Consider the following 22,458-nt stretch of genomic DNA (forward strand, 5'->3'; position numbering starts at 1 on the left):
TTGTACAACTGACCCAAAACATGCCTGAAATACTAAAAACGAGTGCCTTGTGATGGATGTCTATTTGGAATCCATATTTTACTAAGGGCAGTGCAATGATAGACCTACAGTGAAGGAACTAGAGCACTTCAAAGAACCATTCTGTTTGGTATTAGTGTCTGTGGTTAGAGGAACCTAATCGTTAGCCGTTATTGAGCCTATGCATCCTAATCTAATCCCAAATGCATAGGGCAAAATCAGTTTTCAATCTACATCTCTTTATCTCTGAGATTCAGTCAGCTTGTTTCTGATATCACTAGGAAAGGTCTGCTACAATCTTTAGCATAAAATAAAGGCCATTTATTCTTATCTAAACGTCTGATCCACATCATCCTTGTTTAATTGTGCAAATGTTAGTGGTGTGACGATTTCAGTATTGGCAGAGAGTTGTCATACTGTTCAAATCATCTACAGAACCACCAGGAAGGCTAAAATTTCTAAACTCTTGGAAAATCTCCCACCTTTGCTGAATGATGTGCCTCAATTAAGGACATTTTAAAAACCTTTTTTTATATTTTAAATCACCTTGGCACCTTTCACCAAACAATACTTTACACTACCTTAATGCAATAATTTAAAATTAGCGCACAGATAACTAAATTACATGGAACTCACTTTGTGCTATTCCTGTTTTATCTATGATTGCAGATAATTTCTTGCTATAGTTCCTCTTCATCCAAAGCTTTATTGTGGTTAATCCTGGAAGTTGCACAGCAGATTCTATCATTTTAAAAGCATTTAGTACATCATGTTTAGTGGAGCAATATTAACAAGGTTGGAAACTAACTAAACAGTCAGCTCTAAAAGATGATCTAAAGATGAGGTTTAAGAGTTTTTGCTAACTGATAACAGTGCCATAGTTGCTCAGGGTTCACCAGCAGCTTTTAGCTTTAGTGCTAAAGTTTGGATCCCACATTGACTAGTGGTATCTACTTATGTTTGATTGTGCATTTTATGCTTAATGTTGCTGTTAGGGTTAATTTTACATGAAGAGCAAACCTGCATGCTTCTTGACAGAAGTACTCCTTTATAGTGCAAGATGGTAAAGGGTAACAACATGATGCATGCTACAAGGGTTAATATTCATTGCTAAGTGCTGTACTTTGTTGGCTATGTGATAAATGCCAGGCAAATGGGCATTTGTATCTCCTTATTCTAATATATAATAGGCAAATTAGTACTTATCTACTTGTGTGTAGTATTCTGAGTATTATCTTGATTGTCCATAGAACCTCCCTGTATTCTTTGGTTTTTCAGGATTCCTTCCATGGCTACAAAACCGCTCTTGTGCATCAGGTGAAAGGATAATAACAAGTGTCCTGGCTGGATCAGCTAGCCTTGTATGATGGCTTTTCTGTTGAAACGTTAGTGTTCTTCATGACCTGTAACTCTTTTTGCATCTGAGATCTTTAGATTTTTCACATCTGTTTTAGTCCTGTTCTTACAGAAAGGGTTCTTCTGTGTAATTCAAAAATTAATCTATAAACTGATATTATATCTGTTAAACAGTATGAAGAACACTGATGTTCCGTTGTTCAGTTCGTGTTTTTTTTTAAAGAAAACAGTTCTGTTTCTTGATTGGAATGTTTACATGAGACATTTTGAAAGTTACTGTTGTAACGAAACTGGAGCTGGATCTGTGCGATATGTTGCACCAATCCACTGAATGCCAGGCTTTCACTGAAAGATATTGCTGTTTCTTTCTTTTTTGTTTATTTTTCTTAAAATTTTAAATCCCCCTCATTAGATTCTATAAACTGTTTGTTTCTTCATTTCTGAATTAGGCAAGGTGACCTACTTGCAAGCTCTATGTATCCTGCTGTTGAATAAATGGTAGGATATGTAAAATCATTGGTTAAATCATTGAACTTCTCTTCCTGACACTGTCCACTTTTTCCTTTGCCACGAGGAGCAAGCTATTTCACTCCCATCAGCATCTTTCTCTGTGTGATGGGTGTGAGCTCCTGTTCTGCACCGGATGAAACAGGGCTTTAGTACACCAAGGTGTTCCCAGCTGATGCCATTGAGTGGTCATGTTAATAAATGTGAATAAGTGGCTTAATCCAGACAGCGGAGCTCTTTATGGGAATGGTCAAACCAGAGCTTTATTCTGTGTTAATCCCTGCTAAAATGAATTGTCGCTTTTTGTTCAGAGGTTTCAGTAAGTTGCCAACAGGTTCCATGTGAAATAGCATGCGTTTTCAGCATGTAGAACCCAACAGATAAGAAAAAGTGACCCATGGGATTATTGATGATGAAAATGCTTAACACTGCACTTGAAGACTTGCACTAATAACTTAGTAATTAATGGGTGGTCTGTTGCAGACTTCATTGACCTCTGTTGTAAGGTCACAGACGTTGTGGTGAAAGGTTGTTCCTGCTGAGATTCATCTTGAGGTTGTGACTGTACATCAAACACAGTACATTGAAGGTGCAGAGGCAGCAATGGAAAGCTTAAATATGTCATTATGCCCGACCGAATGCTTTTCAAAGATTCTTTCAAGATGCCTGGGGGTAGATTATATTAAAGTGCTCTCTGGTACCAATAATGAGAGTCTGTGACTGAAAGCATTTAAATATTGAAGCTTTGCTGTGTTAACTTTATCATGCACAAAACAATAATGCTGTTACTGAGCTTGATGTAGTAGAATTGAAGTGATTGTAAACTTTAAAAAGCATCTTTGTCAGCAATGTTATACACGAGACTTCTTTGCATATATATATCGTGCTATTTACTTTCTTGACAAATGTGCTTTCAATAGGGTTCCAGGATGGATGGAATGACCCCCCGGCAGTACGAGCAGGGCAAAGGAAGAAAATGGTAAGTTATGTTTTCTTACAAATTGTGCAATTGGTGTTTTAGTTCAGTTGTGGTGAACTGAATTTTTATGCTGTAGTATTTCAAATGGAATACTACGAGCTGGTAGTCAGGGGAATATGCATGAAGCATATGGAAGTAGCAGAGTGGATAAAACTGGGTCATTTTCTTATTACATTTCTGTATTTTTCTTCTCCACTATCCTGACATTATTCACTGTTTGAACATAAAGGCACAATGACTACTTATCACATGCAATAAAGGAATGTTTGTAATTATGGGTGACTTTAACCTACATTTACGACTAGGATGAGGAGAAATTTCCTCTCCCAAGAATGGTAAGCCTGTGAAATTCACTACAATAGAAAGCACTCGAGGCCAAACCATTATATGATTTCAAGGAGGAGTTGGATATAATGCTTGGGGATGAAGCGATCATGGGGTTTGGGAGTAAAGCAGGAACAGAGTATTAAGTTGGATGATCGGCCATGATCATAATGCCTGCCAGAGCAGGCTCAAAGGGCCACGTGGTCCAATGTGACTGCTGTTTTCTCCATAACTCTGCCTGAGCCATTCTCGATGTACACAAGAGTTCCACTTGCAGTTTTTCACCCCAAAGCTGTATTATCATAAAACTGGTGCTTATCATCTGCTTGACTGAAGTAAGACATTAAACTTTGACTTGCTGTTGACATTATTTGACTTACCATTATTTGATTAGAGTTAATGTGGGAGGGGATTTGAAGAAATGGTAAATGTGCTACTTGTTGTAGAATAGATTTGTTCTGAGGGGAAACTAAATAGCCTAGCATTATGGAGGGAGGGCATAGTGGTCCCTTGTTTGGGATTACACAGTGCCATTTGTGAAGTTTTGCCTAGAATTTGACTAACCTCAGCAAATTAGGTGCAAGTAGCAGACTTCTATTTGAATTGTCAAGATAGGCGTGTATTTATATTGAGCCTTCATGAATCACCACACATCTTAATTCCAGTATATTAAAAAAAAAAGTTTAATTGATTCTCAGAATATGAACATGGGTGGAAAGCCTGACTGCTGTTATCCAGTTTGAATTGCTCGGAGAAGGTAGCAATGTGACAATGTTTGGTTAGTCCATTTCCGAGAGCAGTGCAGTCACTCAGTGATGTGGGACTGGAGTAGAGCAAGAACACTAATCTGAATAGCACTAGTGAATGAGTTCAGTTTCAACAGCTTCACGTTCCCGTTATACTGATATCAGTTTTTAAAGTTCTTTCTTTTGTAAATTCTTTTTAGAATTAAATTTCTCGCATATTAGCGTGGAGACCTGAACTCGTTTTCTGAAGTTTTGGTCAGTGCCTCTGGATTGTCAGCATGACTATTAGCTTATCATGCAGTATAACTTGCCGTCAAAGTCTAAACTACACCAATACCACAAAATGTAGAATGAAGTTTGAATCCACATTCCTGTTCATTTGTACACATCTTAAACTGTGACTGCTAATGAATGTGAAATTTTGAGTAATTGTTTGGGATTGTGGGGTGAGATCAGAACACAGTTCTTTTGTGAAGAAGAGAAGCTGAGCGACTGATGCTTCCTTGGGGATCTGAGTAAACTACAAATGGTATTTGAAAGTCTTTGAAGCTTCCAGTTTGTTTTGATTGGATTTTTATTGTCAAGTATATCTACTTCATTGGGTGAAAGAATCAAGCGAATGATCCAAGGAAGGGATTATAGGTGGTGCAGGAAAAGGACTGGTCATGTGAAACTTGGGTTGTTCGTTTATACTGCAGTATAATACCAGTCAAAGTAGGAGGTATCCTCTTTTAACATGTCAGCAGTAATCCCCACCTTAATCCAACCCCCCCCTGCCCCCACCTTGCCTCCCAGCAGATAGCACAAGAGGAAAATAAGCCATTTTACTCAAATAAGAACAATTAAACTTCCAAATCTGTATTGATCAGGGCTGCTTAAGTGCTAGTTGACTTCATAAACAGTTAAATTCTATTTGGAAAAGCACTGAGTGTTTATTAGCCCTGCTTGAAATTATTTAGCTTTCTAAAGGAGAAAGCTGTCTTCCATTTTACTTTGACTGTAATTGCTTTCCTTCGGTAGATTTTACAGTTCAGCTGAGTGACCTCTAGTGGGCATGATGAGCTTAGAGGGTTAATCTGAAAATCCTTTTAGTTTTGGATTCATGGAACCATTAACTGCAATTTCAGTTTGTGGTGATGTCTCCACAGTGCCTGTAGTCCAGTCAGCCTGTGTCACTTGTTGTTACTATCAGTTGTGTTAACCTTATGCCAGTGATGTTAACCCTTCCAATGGTACATTTCTGCATTAGTTGAGGAACAGTCAAGAGATCAATCTCAAATATGTCCAACAAAAGTGAAAATCCTATTGATTCTTAAAGTTGATGTTATTCTCTAATGAATGCAACGCATAAACAAAGCGTCAAATAAAGTAGAGTTAAGATGACAGGAAAATATAGGCACAGATTCCCCCGACCCATCCCCTTGTTCTTAAAAAAGAATTGCCTACTGCCTCATCTGTTTAATTCTGGATTTGATTTAACCACATTGCCTAGCAAAGAAGCAAACTTTGGAACTTTTTTTTTCAAGATGTTTTGTTACCTGTTATTCGTTAGTCATAAGACTGAAATTAGCAGAGATTTTCTTTCTGTTGCATGTGAAGTCAAATCTCAGTAAAATTGTCATTTAAGATAACAATTTAGTATAATTTCCATTTTGTAGAGAAGAATTTATTTTGAAAACAATAATTTGTGTGTATAATAGCCCTTTCAACATAGTAAAATGATACCCAACGCTTCTCGCAAATGTTATCAAACAAACTTTGATACCAAGCCCCACGAAGGTGTTAGCACAGGTCATCAAAGGTTCCGTCAAAGATTGGTTTTAAGAAGTGTCTTCAAAAAAAAAGGAGACAGTAGAGGGTTTGTGATACATTTAGAAAATTCCAGAGCTAAATGCCTCGGTATCATTCAGCACAGTCACAAATGATGGAATGAAAGAAATCAGGGATGTCAAGATATTCTAAGTATTGGAAGAACTCAGAACTTTTAAAGAAGTTTTTTGCACTGTCCCGATAATCAACACTTGACTGCTTTTATCAGCAGTTTGCTAAGTAACGTTTGGTGTTCTTATCTCTTGGTGGATGTTCTTGTGCAAGAAATGTATCAGTTTAATTGTATTTTTCCCTGTCCCTTTTTGGATGAACTCATTGTTGAATGAAGTGAATAACATTGCTGCTGGGAATGGAGCAGATCATTTTTCACACTTAATGTCCTCTATTATCAATACTTAGGATATCTTGTTGCAGGTTTCAAGGTATATTCTCCAATGTAACAATGCCAAGCTAATATTAACTGTCACTTAGACTGAAGAGACTAAATTAAGGAAAGTCAGCACAGATTTGTCGCAGCCAAATTGTGTTGAATTAATTTACTGGAGTTATTTGATGAGGTAGTGTAAAGGGGTTGATAAGTGTGTTATGGTTGTTCTGCTGTGCACGGATTTCCTGAAAATGTTTGATAAAGTGCCAAACAACAGGCTTGTTGTCAAAATTTCAAGTCCACGGAATAAAATGTACAAAGTGAAGTTGAACGAGTGACATGAAACAGTGCTGATTAACTTGTTTTTTTAAATGTGGAAGAAGCTATTTAGTGAGCTTCCAGATGTCAATGTTAGGAACACTGGTTTTTTTCAACCTGTATTATTGACTTAGGGTAGGATTTTGAAATTTGCAGATGCCAAAAAACTTAAGTACTATGAATAATGGGGAGGATCGTGATAGAATTCAAGAGAAATCAGAAGGTCTGGTGGAATGGGCAGACACTTGGAAGATGAAATTTAGAGCGGAGAAATAAGGACACATGCGTTTTGGTAGAAAGAATGAGGGGAGATAATATAAAACAAAGAATACAGCTGTAATAGGTCTGCAAAAGCCAAAGGATCTGAGGGAATATGGGAATAAATAATTGAAGATTATAGGGTAAATTAAGAAATAGTTCATAAAGCTTATGGGATCCTGAAATTCATAAGTAGAAGAATAGCCTGCAAAAGGAGGAAAGATATGATGAGCCATTGTAAAACACTGGTTTGGCTTCAAATGTATCGAATTCTAGATACCCTGCTTTAGGAAGGATGTGAGAGAAAAGAATTAAAACTACATTTCCAATTATGGCAAACTTCATTGACTTGCTGAGCCATTTTGGAAGGCAGTCAAGAATCAACCACACTGCTATGGGTCTGAAGTCACATATAAGCCAGAGCAGGTAAGGACAGCAGATTTCATTCCCCAAAGGACAAACCAAATGCATTTTTACAAGAGTAGATGATGGTTGTTACGGTCCATGATTGTGATATAGCTTTATATATTCCAGGTTCATTGATTAAATTCAAATTTCAACCTGTACCATGGTGGATTTGTACAGCAAACCGTGGCCCTAGCCCTTGCACAATAATCTAGTGCCACCTCCTCCCCTTGAAATGAAATGGATAATCATCTGAAGAGAAAAATTGACAAGGTCTAGGGGGTAGCTAGGAGTGTTGGACGAGCTGAGTTGCTCTTGTAGAGAGTTGAAAAATGTGGAGCTGGAAAAACACAGCAGGCCAGGCAGCATCCAAGGAGCAGGAGAATCGACGTTTTGGGCATAAGCCCTTCTTCAGGAAGCCCTGAAGAAGGGCTTATGCCCGAAACATCAATTCTCCTGCAACTCGGATGCTGCCTGGCCTGCTGTGTTTTTCCAGCACCACATTTTTCAACACTGGTACTCCAGTATCTGCAGTCCTCACTTTCTCCTAGTTGCTCTTGTAGAGAGCCAGCAGTGGGCTGAATGGTTGCTGCTTGTGCTGTAGTCATTCTACAGTTTGATGATAGTGACCTAAATCTTCAGATCTGGTTCAGAATCCCGATTTCTGACTCAGAACAGGCAAAATGCTACGGATTGCTTTCCTGTAATTGTTTTTGGCCTATCTCCTAATCAATCCTGCAGAGCTCATGCTGCACAGCAATCCTCATTAATCAGTGAGAGAGTCTTCTTCGAAATTTCTCTCCCTTTTAAAGCACTTGCTGCTATATTCTGGTAAGTAAAATGTTTAAAGGTGCCAAAGCTGCCAAAAGAAGGTGAGGCGCTTGTGAGGGGTGGTGTCAGGAGGCGAGTGAAGGAGTAAAGTGGCAGGGAAGCAAGTGAGAGGATGAGGCAGAAAAGGGAAGCAAGTGAGCAGGCAAGAGCATGACTGAAGGGATGCTGTGACAGGTTGAAGGTAAGGGGGATTGGGATTGGGAAATAAGATGGCAGGTAAAGTGGTAAACTGAGTACTTCGCGGGCTGTGGCAAGGGGGAAGATTGGATGGTAGGGAGGAAGTGGGTTATCACAGAGTAGGGGAATCTGAGGATCAGGATTTTGTTGGCTATTCGTTGGTTAATTGGTTTAGAGAGGGTGAGATGTGTGTTCAGGGGCAGAGAGTGAGAGTCAGGCGGTGGTAATCAGGTTTAGATTAGATTTAGATTACATTACAGTGTGGAAACAGGCCCTTCGGCCCAACAAGTCCACACCGACCTGCCAAAGCGAAACCCACCCATACCCCTACATTTACCCCTTACATAACACTACGGGCAATTTAGCATGGCCAATTCACCTGACCCTGCACATCTTTTGGACTGTGGGAGGAAACCGGAGCACCCGGAGGAAACCCACGCAGACACTGGGAGAATGTGCAAACTCCACACAGTCAGTTGCCTGAGGCGGGAATTGAACCCGGGTCTCAGGCGCTGTGAGGCAGCAGTGCTAACCACTGTGCCACTGTGCCGCCCACAGGTTGGGTTGGGTGAGTAGTATTACCCAGGAGTTAGAATAAATTTTCATCTGTCCAGCATTTCCTAGTAACATTTAGGTGAGTTAGAAACTTTGAAGTCAGAGACTCTTTCAGAAGACTGCCAAGGAAGATAATTTTCAGGGAGGCAAGAGAAGAGATTTCCAGGGCCAAGGCTGTAGTAGTTTCCAAAAGCCCTCTTGCCACATTGAGGTGTCAGAGGGCTGTGTTAACATTCTATTATTTAAAAAAGGGACTAAACAATAGATCAGGAAATTACAGAGCAATTTATTCTTGATGATGGAGAAGTTATTGGAAAGAATTCTGAGGGACTGAATATATCTGCACTTGAACAGAGACCCTCTTTTAATCCGGTGTAGTCAGCATGGATTTGTTTAGTGAAGATTGTTTGACAAATTTGATTGAATTTTTTAAGGACAGATACAGGATTGTTGATGAGGATAATATATTTGATGTAGTCTACATGGAAAGCAAGAGGAAATCTTATTGAATCGTGAAAAATATATAAGAAGCTTAACAGGACAGAGGTGGTTTGCCCTTGTGGGAAATTGTAGGACCAAGAAAATAATCTGCCTAATTGCCTATTTAAGACTTCTTTTATCTCTCTGAGGATTATAATCTGTGAAATTATTTACTGTGGAGGCTAGGTTGTCAGGTATATTCAAGGTGAGATGGATATCTTTCTAATCATTGCGGGAATTGAGGGTTATGGGGAAAAGGCAGGAAAGTAGAGTTAAAGATTATCAGATCAGCCGAGATCTCATTGAATGGCAGAGCAGACAGAATGAGCCGAATGACCACCTGCTCCTCTTGGGCTATGGTCTTTCAGGAGACTGACTGCCAATGAATTCCATAGAAGGAAGTGGGAGAAATTTGTTTTTCTGGACCTTGACCAGGTACCTTTTGTCATGAGATTTGTATTTTGTATTATGTTGATCACGAGACATTACATATACTGAACAAACCCCAACATCTTAGACCTTTACATTGCCTGCAAGCTCTGTAAGATTGCATATTGCAACTATTGTAACCTTAATAAGATTTTGTATTACTCAGTCCATCTTCATGATGAAGAAAATATATGTTTGATGAAAGACTACCTCTGATCCCTGGTTCCATGCTTCCCAGTTTTCCATTAGCTTTATGTATTGTTATGTCTGTCAGTTTCAAATTGATCATTTGAAACTCTTAACTGAGTGATATTCTTTGAGCTTTCTTTAGGCTTTTGGATAGAATAGAGTAGATGTTCTATTTTCATTTGAAACATTTACAACCCAATGTCATTAAGAAAATAAGAACAGAAAAATTTATATTAATTGGGCCATTCATTTTGAAATATTAACTTTGCTTACCTACCTTTCACACATACTTTAGGTCAGCTAGGTGTGTTCTTGAAGTGACTAGACATTGGTCAGTCCTTCCTTTGTGATCTGCAAGTAATGCTGCCAAGTGCCCGACTTCAAAAAGGGTATTTTGTTTTATGTAGGCTGGACACAGGACTCCAATCCTACCGCTGCAGCTGGCAAAATTTAAGTGCAGTTAATAAATTTGGAATGTAAAGCTAGTTGTTATCATGGACCATGACCACGATCGTTGACTGTTTGTTTGGTTTCTCGTTTAGGGAAGGAAATCTGCCATCCTTACCCAATCTGGACTATATGTGACTCCACACCCACATGTGATGGACTCTGAACTGTCCTTTGAAATGACCTAATAAACTATTCAGATCAAAGACAGTTAGGATAGGGATGAAATGCTTGGATGCTAACTCCCACATCCCATGACATTTTGTTGGAAAGTCAGTGCACCTCACTGGATTACACCAGAATAGTTCAAAGAGTAAGGGTTTTTTTTAGTGAAACCATCCGAATCGTAGAAGGATTATAAGATTTAAAGAAAAAGCAAAAATAAAATCACCACTGTCTCATAATGAATTAGTCCCAGTTGCATAGTAGAGCAATGTTCTGCATTTGTCAGAGAAACATGTGTATTACTATTAGACTCTATCCCACTGCTGTCCTGGCTCCTTTTTACTTCAGCCACCAGATGGAGACTGTGCTGATTATTTTAAATAAAGGGGTTCAGTATACACAAAGTATCTACATTATAACATCAGACAATGAAGTTTTACAAAACCCAGTTTTAGTATGCTGTCATTCAAGAACTGAGGAGAGACTTGACCGTACAATTAAAAGATCTCTGGTCTGTTTATGACCGGGAATCTCCCTCTCAGATTTTATGCAAATTCCACTTTTATACATTTTGTCATTATCATTTTCAATGTTACCATTAGTCAGTTTGTAGAAATGAGCAATGCCTTGATCTTTTTGCACCTGTTTTTGACTCAATGTCTTAGTCTTTTTGTGATAGCTGCTATTTTATAAAATGCTCTTTATTTAAACTTTCAGCTACCTGACAACTATACTCCTCCAGCTCCCATTACTGCTCCTGTTGTGAATTTCCCTGCAGATGTCCAACAGCTTCCACCCCAGGGCTTTACGCCTCAGGAAATCAGTCAAGGACCTCCAGGGGCACCAAAGGAGGCCAATTTACAGGTCTGTTCTTCCCTGCCAGTGAAACAAGGGGCTTTATTTTGGTTCATTGCTGCGTAGTGCCAAGATTATGCTTGTGACCTATAATGGATAAAGCTGTGCGAATGAGTGCAGGATTATGTCTTGCAATTATCTCTCAATATGTAGAAGTTAGAAAAAACATGTAAATATTATATCTTGCTTGTTTGCAGATCTTGCAAAATATCACCGCTAAGTTTTTTTTGTTTAGTATCTTATATAAACGGCAAAGAAAGCAAATGACCAGACAGGCATACTTTTAACAACAGTAGCAATATGCTGTGAAACAGAAATACATTAATGCAGTGTAGATCAGGGACTTCAAAATGGGTTTTGATGAGGTTATTGTGAGAAGCCAAAAGGCCAAAAGATTTGTTGTTTTCCAGAAAGATCTTTTTTTTTTACCTTCTCCCCAGCCATTGTTTCAAGACTCATTGCAACCCCAGCTTCTTTTTGGGTTCTCCACAGGTTTCCAACCTTGCATTCACTCCATTCCAAAGGTCATTGACTCTCACCTCTGTAATATCACTAGTCTCCCCTTCACTCATGGTATATCTACTGCTAAAATGCCCATCTACATTTTTACCAAATCAAGACATGACACTTGGCAATCCAAGTCTCACTCACTAATTGTTCCTCTACCTGTGGGCTCCTAGAACCTCTGCCTCATTTGAAGTTCTTATTGTTTTTAAATCCCATCACAGCCTTGACCATCTCGCCATCCACTAACCTCTTCCAGTCAACCACCCTCCAGCTGTGCTCTCCACTACTTTTACCTTTTCTCCACCTACTATAATTATTGATCCACAACTGGGGGCTGTGCCATGAGACATTTTGGCCCTACATTCTGGCATTTATGTCAAGTCTAAGAGCCACCACTTGGACCTGTGGTCAAGCCTTGCTTCCTGTATCACCACCTTTTCCATGGCTATGGTAAATCTAAATGCATTGGATGTTAATTACATCAATTCTGGGAAGGAGCGATGCATTTGCGATAGAGTAGTTTCAATACTACTCAGTATTGTAATGGATGCAGCAGTTTGGATGTTCAAATTATAAACCTGCTACTGATTGGAAGTGTTGTACATCAAATGTCACCCCCAGTGATACCCTGTTTAACGGTTTCCTGTTACACTCTCTGTTCTCCCAAATGAAATTGTTTTGGTTTTTGGGAAAACAAAGAGCAAGGCAGAGCAAACTGAGTGGATTCTCAAAATTTGGCACTGGCACACGGAGGTAGCGGGATTGCAAGCCTTTGGGAGAAGGGAGGAAAGAAAGGATCCTCTTATTCGCATGCAGGATATTTGTCTCCTTTTAGCTTGAGTTGCCTCCTTCAATTCACTTGCAGGAAGAATTGGAGCTGAGCAGATTGATTTAATTCAGTCGCCATTTTAAAGCATTTTACATTTCATCACGGAAAATTCCCTTCCCTGAAGAATGGTACTGAATCATTTATCGAAGTGATTAGTTACCAAATGCATTTGGGTGTAAGAAATTAAAAATGAGAATGGAGTGCTCGCAGGTATAATAAAAGCACAGGGAGGACCATTTTGAAGATTGGAAGTGTGTTGTAGTTATAAGATTTTTCATGTATTTTACCCTTCAGTTAGTGATATGATTTTTCCCTAACTTCACTGTGGGTATAAAACTTCCAAATCTAATCCAGATAAAATGGCAAGTTTTCTAGCATCTTTTACAACGTGATCTCATTGTGCTGCCCATTGACCAATGTGACTTGCTGCTAAGCTGATGTACTTGACTTTGCACTAAACTGCAGGTTTGTCTAGGGGATGTATGGCTGTTGCATATACAATGCCTCTTTCCTTTGGTTCTCTTTTCAGTCATGGAAAGCTGCACAGTAATTTGCTGTGATTCTCTTTTCCTTGTCATTTCCAGCCACTACAGCAGCTGCCCACAGAGAAGATTGTGAAAAAACAAATCCCAGAAGAGCACATGGTGTTGAAGACGACCTTTGATGGTCTGGTACAGCGATGCCTTTTAGCTGCTGGTGACCCTGTATGTCATTGTTGAAACAGTACTCCTGTCATTTGAAATAAGTAGATTGCCTAAATTTGTGCTTGTTCTACATTCGTGCTATAAGTGCATGCATGTATATTATGTTTTATAGTAGTCTATATGATGGGGAGCTACTAACTTCTACACCTTTGCATTTAGATTACTGTGGAAACAATGGTTATTTAGGATGGTGAACTAGGTTACATACTTCCAGTCAGGATAAAAGGTACTTTAGCCTTTTGGATGTTTTAGAGTTGGAAAATATTACAGGGGTTTTCAGTCTACCATAACAAACATATCTCAGGATTAAGACCACAGAAAAGTTTGTATTCTCTTTACATTTCCTTCTCACTCACCACCGCTGTATCCCATAACCAAAAACAGTTCAGAATACCTATTTCTGTACATTATTTCTATTCCAGCTAAGAGAAACTTTGAAGTTATTGTATTACCTTAAGTTCACTCAGTGAATCATGCAAGAGACTGGTTGACAAGATTATTCTGTAATAGTTTACAATAGAGGAAAGTTCAACTGCATAGAACACTGGCAGCATTGCATCAATGTTCAGTATTTTACAGCCTCAGGACAATGTGTTCATAAAGTGCCCAGCCCACCAGAGACTTAGGTTTAGTTTTTAATTGTTGATTACTAGCTCCTGTGAAGACTTACCTTAATGTCAGTATCTTAGTAGGCACCATGCTCTCTATCTTGTTATGGTATAAGCAGGAAATTGCAGCTTTTTAAATGTATTCATATATCCCGTTAAAGCAGAGACTTGGAGCTCCACAAAGTTCAGTGCAAACCATTGCAAGCATGGGGGAATGTTTTGCAAGGGATTTTGAGTACTTCTGTAATTTTGTAACTGTAAGCTTCCTACGTGTTCATTACAAATACTGCTTTTCTTTTTAGAAATACACTGGACTATTTTAATATGATAATCTGAGTAACTAAATATTTGTTCCAAGATTTAGGTTTTGGTGTGTAGGTTTTACTGTGTGTGTGTGTGTGTGTGTACACACTGGAGTCTCTCCCTCCTGGGTGGTCAGGTGCCCCACTGATCAAATTGGATTTAATACTGAGCAATCTGAGCCAAGATTGGAGCCATGCACTTTATCTGGATTATTTTCGAAACTGCACTTGATGGGGATTTTCCATATCTGGATGATGGTTTTATCAGATGTAAATTCTACTTAGGGTTTAGTATACTCTGAAGTTAATCCAGTTTCTTATTATTAATTTTAATGGGGTGATAGGCAGGGGTTAGTATGGAGAATGCTGCAGTTTTATATGTGTACATCTTGCTCTCGATCTGTTGACATTCATCTGGTAACCTGGCTAAATAGTCAGTAGAATCGAAACCAGCTATAGTCTGAGTGCTCTGTATTCATATTAAAGTATTATCTCCTTATGTTGGAATTCTTGAATTAACTCTTTGATATTAATCATTGTTTTAATTGCAGTAATAATATTGAGAAACTTTCTGGCCATGACACTCATATTGCATGTACAGCTGCACTGGTTACATGTTTGCCATGAGACTAGCTTTTAATTCCAGATTTATTGATGAATTTGCTGCTTAATTCACTCTTATATTCGTTTGTGAGATGTGGCTGTCACTAAGCATGACCAAGCTTTATTGCCTATCCCTAATTTTTATTGAACTGAGTTGCTTCCAAAACCATTTCAGAGGGCTGTTTAGAGTCAATCACATTTCTGTGGGTGTGTAGGCCAGACCAGGTAAGATGGCTTCCTTCCCTACAAAACGTTAGTGAACCAGATGGATATTTACAACAATTGACAAAGTCACCATTAGACTAACCTTTAATTCCAGATTTTTATTGAGTTCATATTTTGCCAGATGCCATGGTGGAATTTGAATCAACATCGCCAGGACCTTAGTCTGGGACTCTGGATTGCTAGTTCAGTGACATGACCACTATACAATACTATGTTTACTCCTGGCCTAGTACATATGTCAGTTTTGTTAAGACACGGAGGTGAACCCTTCTGTTCGTTAAACCAAACACCCATAAAAGCTCACCTTGTCTCATAATCTGTTAAAATATGAGTGACGGAGAACTCACAAATTCCACTATTTAAAGAAAATAACATCAATTTATTTTTTAACTCTAAAAGTGAACATTAAACAACAACTATTCACAACTCTAAGCCCTCCTTTCCCTTAATGGCTTATTACTTGCCTCCAACTCTATAACAATACACTATTCCAATAAGACACTTATTAAAATTACATCAACTTAATTTCAAAACCACACAGCTGCTGTTGCCTTCAGTGTCTTTCTTCTGACTGAAGATCTCCCTGGGTCATCGTCTTTCTTTTTACTGCGAATATATTTCATATGAAAAGATACCTTTGGTAGAGAGTGTTTCCTAATTTCTTGGGTCTCTGTCGATGGACGTTGCTCCCTCTGCAGTTTTCAAAATGTCTGCATTTTTATGTCCTCGACATCGGATCGTCACATTGGTTTGATGTTTTAGTATTCTGAGGCATAATTTAAACTGGTTAAGGTTAAATCTTCTCAAAACTTGTTAAACTGTTTAAATTGGAATTGTTGTCCAAACTGCAACAAAAATTCAGATATCCATTTCACAGCCAAATGTTACATATTTTCAATTTTCCAGTACACAGCCATCTTGTCATATACACAAATGCTTGTAATCTCTTGGTTCAGAACAGCATTCATTCTCTCTTAAAGGTACAGTACGCGCCTTCAACTTCATAACAGTTTATTTTAATGGCTTGGGTTAACTAGAGACAAAAATTGAAAGAATTAAGCTCAAATCCCTTTGAAAACTTTGCATCTAAGTAGCGGCATGAACACTCTCTTCCTGCGTGTTCAGTATGAATCCTGTGTTGAGGTTTTGTGCCTTGTTTGACTCTTCAATTATTCCAAACCATCTGAATTTCACCTTTTAATCATGTTTCCATGTCTCAAACTGTGTATGAAATTCTAACGTAAATGTGTTACATTGATGATCTGGAAAAACTCTGCTTTTTCATCCAACCTGATTTTAAAAAACTGCGGTGTCTTCCACATCACAGTGTGCACATATTCAACTTCATCCAGAAGTCATGTAATCCCATTGTAGTGGGGACAAAACATACAAAACACATCAAAAGTAGTCTGGCCCTGATTTAAGGCATTCAGTACCAGGCTTTTGTAAGAATAGTCCCTCCTGCAATCCAGCTATGCCTTCATCATCTCCATTTAATTTCTCCCTACATTCGCATCAGCAGACTCCAGGGTTGTACACTTATATTAGCTTAAATAATACTAACTAACGCTGTAAATATTACAGGCATTGTTCATGTTTTCTTTGTCTCTTTAATTAAAAACAAACTGCAGAAAATACTCAACAAGTCAGGCAGCATCCGTCAAAAAAGAAATTGAGTTAGTGTTTTGAGTTGAGTTTCTTCTTCAGAACCTTTTTGTCTTCCAACATGTCAACTTTAAAATCCTCAACCTTGTTTGCACTTACTGCTGTAGTTTTGCTGAAAGCTGTATATACCCCATTCTGCCATCATGATTAAGCCAGGGAATCAACCTTGGTTCAATGAAGATTACATGAGGACATGCAAGGAACAGCACCAGACATACCTAAAAGTGAGGTGTCAACTCAGTAAAGCTTCAAAATGGGACTATTTGGATGCCAGAGCTAAGTGACTCCACAAACAATGGATCAGATCTGAGTTCTGCAGTCCTGCACATCCAGTCATGCACATCCAGTCATGAATGGTGGTGCACAATTAAACAGCTCACTGGCAGAGGACACTCTACAAACCACCCATTCTCAATGATGGGGAGCCCAGCACATCAGTGCAAAACATAAGGCTAAAGGATTCACAATAATCTTTGACTAGAGTTCTGAGTGGGTGATCCACCTCGGCCCCCTACAAAGGTCCCCAGCCAGACTTCAACCAATTCAATTCACTCCAAATGATACCAAAAAATGTGTGGAGGCACTGGATACTGCATAAAACTGAGTCTGTTTCTATAGTACAGAAATTCACCAAGACAGTGCCTTTCAAACCTGTGATCATTCCCATTTAGAAGGACAAGGGTAGCAGCTACAGGGAACACTTTCACCTACAGGTTCCCTCCAAGCGATTCACCATCCTAACTTTGAAATATATCAGTGTCACTGGGTCAGAATCCAAGAACTCCCTCCCTAGTGACATTGTAGGTCGACTTGGGGCACATGGACTGCAGTGAATCAAGAAGGTAGCTCACCACAACCTTCTTGATGGCAACTAGAGATGGGCAATAAATTTTGGTCCAGTCAGTGACTGCTGCATCCTATGAATGAATAAATCAAAAACTACCTCCACAGTTTCCAATCCTCAGTCTCATAATCATCCTTCGCTCTTCCATTTCCTGTTTTCTTCTATGTCACTCAACATGAGATTGATCATTGGTATTGCAGCCTCTCCACTTCTGTACAATGGTAGCATTTCCTTAAAATCTTGCGCTTTTAATTACTTATTTCCATCTTTGGGTTTAGCTATTTTTCAGTCACTGCAATAGTCTTATATAGCTGCATCATTCGCATTGCACAACCAGTGTTGACTGCCAAACTGAACATGTTAGTAATAAAAGAAACACTGTCCAGAAACTAACCCAATAGATAATAATCCCTTTGGTTTTCTGCTTCAGTATTGCTGAACTACTTAAGGAGAGATATATTTCACTCCTGGATGGCTAATCTGTGTAATTGATAATTGAGGTAAAAAATAAATTAATTCTTCACTTAATATTCAGATTAAGTTTTCCACTCTTGTAAGATGAAATGATTTTAAAGAAACTTGCAGTAAATCATCAGCAATTTATGGAAAGGACTGTGTTGTATTATGTATTTCTGTGTGATTCCATGTGAGAAGGAAAGCAAATGCATTGTGCACTTTTGTTTGTGGATTGAGCAGCTTGGGTCTCATAGGGCTAGATTAATTGAAGACTATGATGGAACATTTGCTATCCTGTTTCATTTAATGAATTTTGAATTATTCCACAGCAAACTAAGAGGAAGTTGGATGATGCTGCAAAGCGCCTGGAATACCTGTATGATAAATTGCGGGAGCAGACGGTAAGGGGAAGTCGTTTAAGCAAAAGTAACATTGAAATTTTCGCAGGTTCTAATGAATGGTTTTATCTCACTCTCTACATGGAGTTTTTAAAAAGTGAATGTGCTGTGAAAGTGGCAATTTCAATAACTAATTATCTTCTACATTGGTTACCTGTACATACAAGGGGACTGATTTGAAATGACAGACGTTTAGGACAAGCCTGGTCTGTTCTAGGTAATCCCAAAGTATGGATTTTTCTTGTAACAGGGTACTCTGAAATAATTCTGAGATCAGTAGGTTGGATCGTTGATACAGAACAGTGAAATGTTGGACAAATGAAGTTTTGGTAGCTGTTACCCAATTTAAATTCGTTTCTAACATATAATTGTTTGCCAATATATTATTCCTGCTGCGCTGTTGTATGATCTAAGTGACTAAGGACTATAGTGGAATCACTTATAACAAATAAAAAATGAGTTTGCTGAATAAACTCGGCAGATCTAGAAGTACCTGTGAAGAGAGAAACCGAGTTAATGTTTCGAGTCTGAATGTGACTACTTTCGAACTGTTCTGAAGAAGCCTTTCAGACTTGATGCTAACTCCATTTTTCACTGCACATGCTGCTGAGTTTCTCCAGCACTTTGTCTTTATGAAAATTTCCAGCATCCTCAATATTTTGAGCGGAATCACTTAGTTGGTTAGGCAACACGTATGGGGGAAAATATAACTTGTCTTATGTCTGTTTGATTCTGACCAAAAATTATAAGGCATAAGTTATCTAATTTCTTTTTCCAAAGGTTCTGCCTGACTCTGCTGGATATTCCTGCTGTTCGTGTATCCAATTTTCACGAGTGCATTTTATCATTTTCAATAGCTGGGTTACTGACTTTTCACTTTTAGGACCCAGTTTGGTACATGAACAGTTGTACTGAACAGTTCATAGTTATTTCTAATCTACAGCATGAAATATAGTTTAACACCAAATTACCATTTTCACTGTAGCCACAAGGAGTAGCAAATATGAAAAAATGAATGTTATACAGACTCGGTTATGGTTAAGGAATAAACAATAAACAAGGAATAAACAAGGATTAAACAGCCTTATCTAATTAGTACTGAGTGATCCTTTTATGGTAAATGCTGAGTTCCCAAGCACTGATATCCCAGGGCCCAAGGAATTAACATTAGCTTTATTGTCACATGCGCTGAAATGAGTGAAGTGAAAAGTTTGCAATATCGCCCCTCATGGCACCATCGTAGGTACAAGATAGTGAGGTACAAATACTTAAGTATTTGTTACAAGATTGAAAGAATAATAAATAAAAGTCCAGCATAAGAATAAAATGTACACGAATTACAGTCCTTTTCACTTAGCCTCTACATCGCACCGGGCCAACTCTCCAGACCATGTCGGTTTTAAAACCTCGAGGCCTCTTGTAGAGGTCCAAAGGCTGCCCAAGACTAAATGTCATGCAAATTCATGCATCTGAGATCTGTGCTAGGAAATAACTAAATGCAGGTAACTCCAACCTTTCTTGTATCACACATGAAGTCAACTTAATTTTAAACTTTTGATTTTTTATTTGCTATTTTCTTTGTGTTCTCTGCTGTCTGAAAGCTGTTGACACTTTGCAGTTATGGGGGGCAAGTGAGGACTGCAGATGCTGGAGATCAGAGCTGAAAATGTGTTGCTGGAAAAGTGCAGCAGGTCAGGCAGCATCCAAGAAGCAGGAGAATCGATGTTTTGGGCATGAGCCCTTCTTCAGGAATCACTCAAGTCACTATTATTCCCTTGCGAATGTTGACAGTGGTTGTCACACAAGTGCTCAGTCCTGTCCTCGCCTACCTCCAAAATGCATTTCCAATGAGGGCTGCTTTATACAGAGTAGAGGCAGCAGCAGTTGAGGGGAAGTGGAAGTGGATGCAGGGGAGTACTCTGTGGTGTAAGTCATATCTACCACATGGAGATCACTGTGTCTATCTGAGGATAATCATCTCACTCCCAGGATATCACTGCAGTGATTCTGCAGGATGGTGTCCAGCCATCTTCAGCTACTTTATCAATGATCATTCTTCTGTCATAAGTTAAAAATCTCACAACAACAGGTTATAGTCCAGCAGGTTTATTTGGAAGTACTAACTTTCAAAGCGCTAGTGAGCAGGATCATAGGACACAGAATTTATAGCAAAAGGTCATAGTGTAATGTAGTTGATGTGATATATTGAGCCTGGTGTGTAATTTTTAACTTTGTCACCCCAGTCCAACACTGGCATCTCCATATTCCGTCATAATGTCAGAAGTAGGGGTGTTGGCCAATTGCATGATATTCAGTATCATTTGCAACTTCTCATACTGAAGAAGCCCATGTCCACGTGCAACAAGACTTGGATAGCATGCAGGCTGGGACTGAAAAATAGCAAGGATGATGTGTTGGGAAATGACCATCCATCTTCAACAAAACAAAATCTAACTATCTTGTCTTAACCTTCAATGTTGTCGTAGAATCCCTCACTATCAAGATACTGTGGGTTTCTCTTGGTCAGAAATTTAACTGGACCAACCCTTTAAGTACTCTCTACAATTACAGGTCAGAGACTGGGAATTTTGTGGCAATAACTCTCAGACTTATTAAAGCATGTCCACCATCTAAAAGGCCCAAGTCAGGAGTGCACTGGAATAATCTCCATTTGTTTGGATGGGAGCAGCACCAAAATGATTCAAGAAGCTCAACACCATCCAGGACAAAGGAATCCACTTGATCTGCACAAATCCACACTTAAAACATGAGCTTCCTCCACCACCAGCATACAATGGCAGCAGTGCGCATCATCTACAAATTGCTTAGACTCCTTTGAGAGCATTTTCCAAACTCATGATTTCAATTACTGAGAAAGACAAGGGCCTGGAAAAACCACCACCTGTACGTTTCCCTCAATGCCACAGTCTGCCTTGATTGAAATTATGTCTCCATTCCTTCACCCTTACTGAGTCAAAATCCTAAAATTCTCTTACTGACAGCACTGTGGGTGTACCTACACCATATGAACTTTAGAGCTTCCAATTCCTTAGCACATTAGATGATGGACAATAAATATTCAGCATGAACAAAAATTTACTCCTTATTACCCTTTGCTGAATTCAGCTAAAATAGACCAGAAACTGAATTCACTAGGTAAATTCATTGAGCAACCAATGATTTTTGCATTATATTTGCATCCATCCTTTATACAATCTGTGTTTGTTTACAGAGTTCCTCTAACCACAGTGAGGCTAAGCCAATGATCATTTCGGACTTCAGTTTGAACAATTGAAGCTGAAACGGAGTTGTGAGAGTAGTTCCTGTGCACTTCAACGTTTACTTAATGAAACTGAGTTGATACGAACCATGCAATAATGCTGAATGCAAGTCTACATTGTTAGAGATTAAAAACAGCTACCATCTGTGATTATCCTATTTTAGAATTTGACTCAATAACGGTGAAGGAATGTTGATATCATTCCAATCAGGGCAGCCTCTGTCTGTATGAGTTTCCTCTCAGCGTTCTGGTTTCCTCCCACAATTCAAAGGTGTGCGGGTTAGGTGGATTGGCCATGCTAAATTGCCTATAGTGTCTAGGGATGTGCAGGCTAGGTTGATTGGCCATGGGAAATATGGAGTTACAGGGATAGGGTAGGTGGGCAGGTCTGGGTAGGATGTTCTTTGTATGGTTGATGTGGACTGGTTCGGCCAAATGGCCTGCTTCCACACTGTAGGGATTCTGTGATTCTACTCTTGATACATCAGAGAAATGAATAATTATTCTTTGCAACTGAAAAAACATACATACACACTGTTCCTGTTTAAAAACCATGGAATAGATGACAGACATTTTCAGATTTGTTTCTTGGTACAATATCTTAATCAGTCAGAATCTACCTCTTTAAAATTTAAAGTTTGGCAGTTAACAGTCAATCTTCATCTAACTACTGTATCTTTCAATCAGAATCCATTTGCCAACCAATTAGCACTCTCTTGTCATACAATATGAATGTTGTTTTTCCCTTATGTTGGTATTTCTTGCAATTGTCCTGAAAAGTGCAAGATGAAAATTGTATCC

The 22,458-nt window shown here is 38.8% G+C and overlaps 1 protein-coding gene across 5 annotated transcripts in view; it reads left to right on the top strand.

Moving 5' to 3' along the window:
- Positions 1–22,458, top strand: part of sec31b (SEC31 homolog B, COPII coat complex component) — an 88,629-nt gene that overhangs the window by 64,297 nt on the left and 1,874 nt on the right. For 3 of the 5 annotated variants that reach the window (XM_043678749.1, XM_043678751.1, XM_043678750.1), the window contains 5 exons: positions 1,297–1,335; positions 2,802–2,860; positions 11,099–11,245; positions 13,157–13,276; positions 18,309–18,380. In XM_043678749.1, the coding sequence (XP_043534684.1) occupies positions 1,297–1,335; positions 2,802–2,860; positions 11,099–11,245; positions 13,157–13,276; positions 18,309–18,380 (437 nt within the window). The remainder of the gene's footprint in view (positions 1–1,296; positions 1,336–2,801; positions 2,861–11,098; positions 11,246–13,156; positions 13,277–18,308; positions 18,381–22,458) is intronic. The other 2 variants (XM_043678752.1, XM_043678753.1) reach the window with 1 other exon arrangement.

This window comes from Chiloscyllium plagiosum, chromosome 38 (assembly GCF_004010195.1).
Source record: "Chiloscyllium plagiosum isolate BGI_BamShark_2017 chromosome 38, ASM401019v2, whole genome shotgun sequence".
NCBI classification, from domain to species: domain Eukaryota; kingdom Metazoa; phylum Chordata; class Chondrichthyes; order Orectolobiformes; family Hemiscylliidae; genus Chiloscyllium; species Chiloscyllium plagiosum.